This window comes from Betta splendens, chromosome 13, assembly GCF_900634795.4.
Source record: "Betta splendens chromosome 13, fBetSpl5.4, whole genome shotgun sequence".
Classification (NCBI taxonomy): Eukaryota; Metazoa; Chordata; class Actinopteri; order Anabantiformes; family Osphronemidae; genus Betta; species Betta splendens.
In genome coordinates this window covers 7,779,309-7,788,487 of record NC_040893.2, presented here as the reverse complement: position 1 = coordinate 7,788,487, position 9,179 = coordinate 7,779,309, and the positions used below count along the sequence as shown (strand labels likewise).

The following is a 9,179-nucleotide window of genomic DNA, read 5'->3' as shown; positions in this document are numbered from 1 at the left end:
GAAGCATACAATTCATGTCAGGATTATTACACATCTAATAAATATGAGCTCCATCCAAGCTGACTACACTAGATCTATTGGTTTGTCCAGTCAGTATGATGCAAAGCAGCAGAGACTTTGAGAGACATCATTAGTATAGTGATGGACACATACAGTAGTGACTGATAAACTGCTGTAGTGTTATTGTTTACAAGTATCGTTTGGTTGTTCTATAGCATGAGCAACAATCCAGTAAGATTCTGGTCCAAATAGAACATGATGTTCTTGTGGCCTCCTGTGTTCTGCTCTTCATAATGAATCATATGGCCAGAGAACCCCCTGGGGTGATATCAGTATGAAGCATGTGAGTGCACCTTAGGGTGAAGGGCTCTGGAGCGTCAGCGTGAGGTTCTGCTGTGTTGGGTTCACAGACGTCTGACAAAGAGCCAGTTTAATATCCTCAGTCGAAGGTAAGAGGAAGCTGGAATTCATTTCATACTGACTGGTGCCAAACTGGACTCGGACCAAATAAGTTGTTTCATAAATATGAACGGGTTCCACAGCCAGAAAATGTATTTGTCATCTGTGTAGGGAGGTCCGAAATCCTTGGGATAAGACTGAAAGACCAGCAGCCACAAAACCAACAGTGAGTAAGAAATATTAAATTCCATCACTAGTTAAGGTTTATATGTCGTATAAAGAACCGTGACTTTGTTATAAACGACGTCATTACAAACCTTTGGCCTACATTCCTCTAAGCGAAGGCAGCAGGACAGACCCGACAGAAGCGTTTTCGCTCCAGGCCCTTGTGCCACTTCGGGACCAGAAGCTTCCTCGCCGGGTCTCTCCTCGGGCCCAGCCGTGCCTCAGGAATGTGCTGGCACGCCGCTCGCACTGTGGGGATTTATCGGAGGTGTCAGTCCCTATCTGCACTGTTGGTTCCCAGCCCAGTGGAGTGCAACAAGCCGCTGCACGCTGGCTCTGCTGAGCAGGGGCCGATGGGACCTCAGCAGACACCGTGGGATCATGAGTGCGTTAACGCACCTCTGAGGCTCAGTAACACACGTGTGTGTGTGTGTGTGTGTGTGTGGTTCGATTGCGTTATGTCTGGTCACATGGGTCCCTTTGTCTCCAGCCTGCAAGCTAAGCTAAGAGTCCAGAGTGATATCAGTGCTTCCAACTCATTTCTGGCAAGAAAGTAGAGTGCTTTTTCACACAGCAGCACAACATAGAAAAACACAACTGAACAAACATGTACAAAAGTGATTATTTTCTTAAATGTAATAAAGCCTAAAGTCTGTGAATAGTTTATATCCAATCATGAAACCTAATAACTATTAAATAATCCCAAAGCTCAGAACTACAACCTTTTTTATAATGTTTATACTGTATTCATTTTTACAATACAGTATAAAATTAAAATGAAAGACATGTTGGACAGAGTCAGCGTGTGCTGTTCCTGAACTGGTAGTAATTTACATAGACTGGTTGATTTATTAAGCAGCCTGGGATTCCTTTTTACTCCAATCACCCCATGATATGATCTGCTTTCATAATCCTGACGACACAATGAAGATTTAATTAGTGCAAATTAGCCTGACCCGCTGAGGCCGGGTCTGGAGGGCGGGCGGGTGGGTGGGCCCGCGCGCTCGCAGGCATTTTCTCCCACCGTGGAGCTGAGGAGGGAATGCGGACGGGGATAACGGAGGACAGGACGACGCCACCCTCCTCAGCTCACATGACTGTGATTAGAGGCGAGGAGGAGCGCGCTGGGCAGAGACAGGGAGACGCTGGGTTTGACGCACGGAGCAGAGCACATCCAAGGAGCCACTCTGACCGTTTGCCTGCTGCCCGAGGCTCGTCCACTCGTCTTGGGTAATTAGACTTTACGCTGGGAAACGGGGCTGATTGTGTTTGTGCCGGTTTATTTATTAGGAGGCTACGGTCAACGGTGAAAGAAATCCTGACATTTTGCATATTGCTTCACAGCCGTGGCACAAACAAGTTCAAATGTATTCTCAAGTAATGATACAAAAGTAATTTGCGGCATTAAAAGTAAAAGTTCTGATGAGGGAAGTTTTGTTTGACTCTTTTGACTGAAAAAAATCAACAAGCATCTATTCTAACACTCACCGTGACCTTGAGTGTAACAGACGCAGCTGCAACATGAAGCGACAAGATGAGCATTTTATATAAAGTGTTTTAGAAATGTTCCTGTCCCAGAATTAGACGTCAGACTGGACAAATCACCTTTGTGCAACTATGAGACGCAGTCTTTTTACATGTAACTAGTGAATGGTCAGACGTGACGGTGTTCCACTCCCTCTGCAGGGATGCGGGTGCTACACTGGTGCGTGCTGGCAGTGACCCTCCTACTGCTGGTGTGTGAGGTCACCGTCAGTCAGCTGTGCAAGTCCCTCATCACCCTGGTGGACGGTTTCCACACGCTCTTCATCTTCATGTCCGTGGCTCTTCCTCCTCCTCCTCCTCCTCTAGCCGCAAGTATAATTAAACCCGTGTCTCCCTCACCTGATGCCCCGGCCCCGGCGGGGCCACCTTCCGCCCCTCTCACCGCCTCAGACACACCAGCCGGCACCAAAGAGCCCGTCTGTGCTGAGCGCAGCCGCGGCGCGTCCTCCGTGGCCGACGCCCCTGAAGCGGCCTGCGGCGTGTCCCACGGCAGCAGCAGGGTTCAGCCGGTGGGCGCGTTCCTGTCGGCGCTCCTCCTGGCCTCCCTGTGTGTGTCCTACCTGATACAAATCATCAGCTTCTCCCTGGACCCACACCCAGTGCAGCACCCCCTGCTACTGGTGCTGGTCGGCGCTGTGAGCCTGTTGCACAAGACGCTGCTGCTCAGGCTGAACTGGGATCAGCTGCGGGTCAGGGTGCGCAAGCACCCGGGAGCCGAATCGCACATTGAAGTTAACCACAGAGGTAAAGTCACCTGCAAAGACTGCAGATTATCCAGATTTAATAATAAAGAATCATATTTAATCTGGACCAGTATCCCAATGAGCCTATTATTAATATTATTATCATCACTTTCATTCCTATGATGCTACGCAAGCTAGCAGCCTGTAGCCCAGGTGATGATGTTGCTCTGATAGATTTGACTTTGAAGTAGCAGCCAAGTGTATATTCAGCTGAAAGGAAGATCAAACAGTGTCATGTTTGTTTTTCATTCCTCTGTTCGGCTCCCACCGTCTGAAAAGCAAAGCCAAGCTGGGCCGGGGCGAGTCCTGGACCACTGCAGCTCTGCTGTGTCAAAACAAATCTTGAAACAATTCTGTTTTTTTTACTGTCTTCTGCCACTCAAACCTCCTCAGCCTGCGAGTGGCCGCGTCCCGAGGACGGGCCCGCAGCGGGCGGCCGCCGGGCCGCGTGCCTCCTGTCATTGGTCCTGGTCACTCAGGGCCTTCTCACGCCTCTTCTGGTGCTGGGCCACAGCCTGGCGACGCTGCTGAGCCTGCACGGCGCCGGGACCTGGGGGCTCCTGCTCTACCTGGACCCTGCTCTCGCTCTGCTGGCTGTGGTGACGCTGATCGCCACAGTAAGGCCGCAGGTCTGTTCAGTGGCAGCTCATGCTTTTTGGACCAACGTTTAAGCAATAATTAGGTGTTTTAATAAGACAATTTTGTATGACGAACAGTTTGTTGTTGCTACTTTGTAATAACCTCATTAAACATCTCTTCTTAACTAATTTAACCCTTGATTCTCCTCACCTGCTAGTTCCAGCTAGTACATTTAAAAGTATATAAAAAAGTGGATTGTGGTTGTTTGTATTTATTTGTGTTGCATATGCTTGTTAAATGTCTAAACCTGCACCTGTTCTCGTCCAGATGTGCAGGTACGGCCTGATGCTGCTGCAGGCCGCGCCGCCACACGTTTCCGTGTCTGAGCTGCAGCGGAGGATCGCGAGCGTCCCCGGGGTGCAGGCTGTGCACGACCTGCACATCTGGCAGCTAGCGGAGTCGCTAACGGTGGCCTCTGCCCACGTGCACTGCAGTGCTACGCTGCCCGCTCACAGGTGACGTCGGGCCGCTCCGTCTCTTTTGTATCGAGACTGACTGGTTGTCGCCAATATGAGTTGTCACAGACGATGCGTTTCTGTCACTCCGCGTGTGCCCAGGTGCGCTGAGCTGATGGCGGGGGTCACCGAGGTGCTGCAGAGCGCGGGCGTGAGCTGCTGCACCGTGCAGCCAGAGTTCGCCCAGTGCTCGGCGGCCTCCGGGGGCCGCGAGGGCGACGGCCCCCCTGCGGTGCACAGGGAGGACTCCCGCCCGCCGGCCGCGTCGGCCTGCAGCCTCGCCTGTGGCAGAGCCTGTGCACGGAGCATGTGCTGCTCTCCTCATGAGGAGGAGGCCAGCAGCCCGCTGGCACCACCGGCTGGAGCATCCGAGGAAGAGCCTCAGTCGCTGGTTATCGAGAACACCTTCCTCTGACGCACAGTGGAGGAAATGGAATGGATGAGATGAGGTCTGACTGACCTCCATGAATAATGAAGTGAACTAAGCCAGTTTTAAATAAACATGATGGGTGTTGTAATGAAAGCAAACATATATTAAATGGTGTCTTGAGATCTTGCGAATCTTCTACGTGTCAGACTTTTCACCACGTTTATGCCACTTAGGCATATACCTATATTTTTTATTATATTTATTATTTTCTACTTCCCATTCTACACATCTGTCTTTTGTATTGAAGAAATTATTGTACTAGATTTATATGACAGCTATAGATTGCAGGCTAAAATTAGTTTTCTATTATTTAAAAGAAGAATATTTTCGCACCAAATGTGTTTACTATAATCTGGTAGTTCTACAGGAAACTGTGATACCATTGCTTGAGTTGAGTACTTGAGGCAGACCCACACACACACAAACTCCACACAGAAAGACACCTGGGTGACCCTGGACCTGAACCCTGGTTTATTTCATTTTACGTAATTTATTTCCTCCATAACCATTGTATACATAATAGTGTTTTACAAACTTACAATTAATATATCTAATTTGCACCTAGATGTCTAGATTTATTAAAGTGGGACACTTAGCTACCGTAATTGCAGATAATTAAAGGGTAAATCGGTTAAACCTGATGTTATAACTGATTGGCTGTTTAAGTATATATAAGTAATATTCACCCAGCATATATTTTCACGACATGTGTCTCACCTGTGATGACGTGATTTGCAGCCACCTTTATACTTCCAGCCAACCAATCAGATGTGTCTACTTTGCATAATACAGAAAAGACTCAGTAGTGTGCCTGTCTTTTGAGTTTATTTAACTTACAAATGCTGTAATGGTTGAGCTATATGTTTGCTTTGACTGTAAACAAGCTCCATTTTGAAAAAAACAAAGTCGCGATAATACGATCAGGTAACACCCTGACTCAGAACACTCCTGCCAATACAAAGTAGATATATGACGCAGCAGCCTTGAACGAAATGCCCGGATGATCCTCGGTGGTCCGGGGTGCAGGCTTCAAACCTGTAGCTGCTTAGCGGCAGAGTGGTTCAATTCCACCTTTCGGGCGACATCTCTGTCCGCTTTCAAGACTGTAAATGCTTAAAACTTATTATAGGAAAAGAAGCAGGTTTTAGTCCCTCTACGCTTTGTGTTAGAATTGACGTAACAATATATTTACAAACCACAAAAAATGACTACTATTTATTATTATATTATATTTAATATATCGCTGTCAGTCGTTCTATACTTGCATGTTTTATAACCGTTAAAAACAAAAGTCTCTAACTTGCGTCACATTTCTACTTCCTGTCAATCATTGTTGCACTTCACAATAAAAGAAGAAATAATTAAAAGTCACGTTTAATCGCTTGCATCTTACACAGCTTCAGTTACAGCTGCTTTATATTGTGCATCTTAAAATGTAACAAACAACCGTGTGGTTTGCTCAAAATATACTGAATATAATTCGTTAAAGTAGCGTTTAACATCGTTATTCACGAATGGCGATTACATCCGCTTTTGCCTGGGTTAAGTGATTGATAGCGTTTGTGAACCAATCATCTGCGAGGAAGCGTCCCCAAATCCGAATGACCTTTGGAGGCGGGGCAAACAATGCGGAAGCATATGGAGGGTGCATGATGCCCTTGCTTCCCTTGTAAGGTTTTGGCGATAGATTTAAAAACGTCTCTGCACCTGGTTTTATTATTGATCGGTAAGAAATAACTTTGCACGGCATATTTGACTTGTAGAGAGCTTCATAGATGATATCAACCACTGTGTGTAGCCGTTGGCTTATGTAGTCTGTTACCAGCCGCTTAGCTTAACTGTTACTCACCTGTTCTTGTTGTGACCAAGTAAGCGTTGACTTCTGTTTCATTTGTTACTTAACGTTATATAGTCGTGTTTTTATAGAGCTTGTTGTGTTCCTTTTGGTGAACAGCATTTTGCGCTTACTTAGTTTTTTTATTAATATAACAAAGCTCTGTCAAAAAATATTCAACTCCGTTAGCTTTGGAAGTAATTTGGCTACGTTTGATCTTTTTTTCTAATCTTTATTCTCCTTTTTTGGACCCCAGGTTTGATTCTGAAAGACAATCCATTATGCCTCTTCTAAAATACTCCCCAAAAGTCTCGGAAGCCCTTAAACTGAAAGAGGGCATCTATGCTCGCCTCCCCAAACACTATCTTAAGTCCCTCGAACAAAAAGAGCCCACTCCTGTCCACTGGAAGCCCCTGGGGGTCCAGTACCGTCTCAGTCCGAAGACAGGACAGAAGGAACGGGTCCAGGATGTGCCAATTCCCATCTACTACCCTCCAGAGTCCCAGGATGGCCTGTGGGGAGGAGAAGGCTGGATATCAGGCTACAGATATGCAAATAATGACAAAGTGAGTCTTTAAAATGATTTTTGTGTTAATTGGTAAGTATAGTATTGTAGAAAAATTGGTGTTAAGGCTCTGGTACATCACAGCCTAGAGGAAGCAAAGTGCATTAATGTCTCTCTTATGTTTGGATCAATAGAAATATTTCAGCAGCTATTTTACCTGTTAATTGAACACCCCGCCCAACATCTCTGCATTTAGATGTCGACTCGTCTAAAGAAGACATGGAAACCACAGTTATTAAAGAGAGAACTGTACAGCGAGATCCTGGACCACAAGTTCACCATCACTGTCACAGCACGCACCCTGAACCTCATCGATTCTGCCTTTGGATTTGACTTTTATATTCTCAAAGTAAGTGAGAACTGGGTCAAATGAAATGACATTAGTCATAGGCTTCTAAACAACCCTGATGTCCCTATCTTTTCAGACACCAAAGGAAGACCTCAACTCCAAGCTTGGAATGGATCTGAAGAGGGCCTTGTTGCTTCGTCTGGCACGCAAAGATACTGAGCTGTACCCTAGTAACCCAGTCAAGAGAGAGAAGGTCTATGAAAAGTACAAGGTTTGTCAGATTCACACAGTGCACTTTTCTTTTTTTTTGTAACAGTTATGAATACGCAAACATCTTTGTCAATTAAACTATCATATAAACATTAAACATATCATATAAAGTATATTTTCCAGCTTTCTCTTGCTCAAATAAATCTTAAAAAACAGATTTTTGCACAATACCCTAGATCATAAAAGTGACCTTGAAGTGTAAAGGGGGAGCAAAAGGATTTAAAACTAAATTGCCTTTCTTTCTGTTTTGTGCTGGTTAAGCAGCAGTTTGAGATCCCAGAGGAGGAAGCAGAGTGGGTGGGTCTGAGTCTGGAAGAGGCTGTGGAGAAACAGAGGCAGCTGGAGTACAAGGTAACAAGTGAATACAAACACAGCCAATATTGATTTATGACCGTTATTATTTATATATTCACCCAGTTTCCTTATCTGAGCTTCTTGATCTTCACATAACCTGGACGTTTGTTCCTTAATAAGACAGAGACACAGACAATACAGTTAAAGCTCTAATATTTCATGTGACAGTCTTTGCTTGTTACCGTGTACAGTGTTTTTTATATGCAGTTTTGTTGCCACTCTTGTCTTTTAGAAGCCTGAGCCTCTCTTTAAGGTTTGTGTGGACCAGCTGGTGGAAGAGCTGCATGTTCAAAAACTGGCGGAGCCACTGGTTGTTGAGAAGTGATGACCTAAACTGGACATTATCAGGCTGAGGAGCAAAGTGGGTTGAAGTGTCAAACTTCTCCAGATGGTGGTGGGAGTTTGAGTCACAAACTTTCTGTTTTCTAAAACCTTTTCACCACTGAATGCTCACTCGGAGAACTTCCTGTTTGTTCATGTTGTGGTTCCATCTGGGAGCAAAGAAAAAGACAAGGTCATATTGGAATAAAGGTTATCTACATCTTTAGCTTTCCCCATCGCATGTAAGATCCATTTGCAAAACATTTCAGGATTCATGGAGAAAATCCCCAACAGTATAAATATTACCAGACATGCTAGTATATAACGTCTTTGTATAGGTTATCTGAAAAATTAAAATCAAATTCTTTTTTTTAAACTGTTTGTGTTGGTCTGTTCTCCAATAGCAATTCAATTTATACCATACAAATTATATTATTTTATTCTTATTCTCAGTTTTTAGATCTAGTCTGTTTCCTCTTTCTACATTAAACAGAGCCTTCCTTCTAGTTTGTTTCTAGTTTTCCTTCTGTTTATAAAATATGTAAGTCTATATACTGGTGTGCGTGCGTGCGTGCGTGCATGCATGCGTGGTTTTCCAGTGTGTAATGTTGTTACACTTCATTCACCTTCAAGTACTGGCTTCCTTAAGCCTTATTAAGGAAATAGTTTTAAAAAGTGTGTATATATATATATATATATATATATATATATCTCAGTTTAGATTTATTGACACACATGCAAGACGTAGTACTTTAATTAGTGTTACTTTGCCACATTATTTTGACTAACACTTAAGTACAGATTTAAATTAATGCAAAAATCTGAGAGCTTTATCAAACATGGTCAATTACTAAGGATCAAGGTTTCTGCAGCTTAAGTTTTATTTTGATCAACTATTAGTAAGAAAGTGAGAGTGACCAAGAATTAAACAGCTTCTTTAGGGATTAGGGAAAACAATTCATGCTTGTTGATGCTAGTTTAGCAGGTCTGGGGTGTTATGGCTTTGTTAACCCATCAGGTGGAGCCAAAAAACTTTGAAAGAGTCAAATATAAAGTTGTATCATTCTACATTAAACAGTTAAAATAAGGCTTTAGTTTAAATTTCAACAT

The 9,179-nt window shown here is 44.3% G+C and overlaps 2 protein-coding genes and 1 non-coding gene across 5 annotated transcripts; all 3 read left to right on the top strand.

Annotated features, from left to right (window-relative positions):
• Positions 1–1,679: 1,679 nt before the first annotated feature.
• LOC114868643 (uncharacterized) lies at positions 1,680–4,563 on the top strand. The gene is made up of 5 exons (XM_029172432.3): positions 1,680–1,854; positions 2,311–2,913; positions 3,306–3,541; positions 3,819–4,006; positions 4,109–4,563. The coding sequence occupies exons 2-5, from the start codon at positions 2,313–2,315 to the stop codon at positions 4,419–4,421; spliced, it is 1,338 nt and encodes a 445-aa protein (XP_029028265.1). The 5' UTR covers positions 1,680–1,854; positions 2,311–2,312; the 3' UTR covers positions 4,422–4,563.
• Positions 4,564–5,430: 867 nt separating this feature from the next.
• On the top strand, positions 5,431–5,517 carry trnastop-uca (transfer RNA opal suppressor (anticodon UCA)). The gene has a single exon. It is a non-coding gene; the product is annotated as a tRNA-Sec (tRNA).
• A 486-nt stretch (positions 5,518–6,003) lies between these two features.
• mrpl28 (mitochondrial ribosomal protein L28) lies at positions 6,004–8,445 on the top strand. 3 transcript variants are annotated; one of them, XM_029172354.3, is made up of 6 exons: positions 6,004–6,162; positions 6,527–6,836; positions 7,032–7,184; positions 7,261–7,395; positions 7,659–7,745; positions 7,981–8,445. In XM_029172354.3, the coding sequence occupies exons 2-6, from the start codon at positions 6,552–6,554 to the stop codon at positions 8,071–8,073; spliced, it is 753 nt and encodes a 250-aa protein (XP_029028187.1). In that variant the 5' UTR covers positions 6,004–6,162; positions 6,527–6,551; the 3' UTR covers positions 8,074–8,445. The 3 variants fall into 3 exon arrangements, with proteins under 3 accessions (XP_029028187.1, XP_029028185.1, XP_040929337.1); XM_029172352.3 differs by having other exon boundaries at positions 7,656–7,745; XM_041073403.2 differs by lacking the exon at positions 6,004–6,162 and adding an exon at positions 6,174–6,304 and having other exon boundaries at positions 7,656–7,745.
• Positions 8,446–9,179: the final 734 nt, after the last annotated feature.

Excerpts from the sequence above, each read along its gene's own strand:
- mrpl28 (XM_029172352.3), top strand. The coding sequence starts at position 6,552 with ATGCCTCTTCTAAAATACTCCCCAAAAGTCTCGGAAGCCCTTAAACTG. Across the intron at positions 7,185-7,260 it reads TTGACTTTTATATTCTCAAA|ACACCAAAGGAAGACCTCAA; the intron begins GTAAGTGAGAAC and ends CTATCTTTTCAG. Across the intron at positions 7,396-7,655 it reads AGGTCTATGAAAAGTACAAG|CAGCAGTTTGAGATCCCAGA; the intron begins GTTTGTCAGATT and ends GTGCTGGTTAAG.
- LOC114868643 (XM_029172432.3), top strand. The coding sequence starts at position 2,313 with ATGCGGGTGCTACACTGGTGCGTGCTGGCAGTGACCCTCCTACTGCTG. Across the intron at positions 3,542-3,818 it reads TCGCCACAGTAAGGCCGCAG|ATGTGCAGGTACGGCCTGAT; the intron begins GTCTGTTCAGTG and ends GTTCTCGTCCAG. Across the intron at positions 4,007-4,108 it reads GCTACGCTGCCCGCTCACAG|GTGCGCTGAGCTGATGGCGG; the intron begins GTGACGTCGGGC and ends GCGTGTGCCCAG.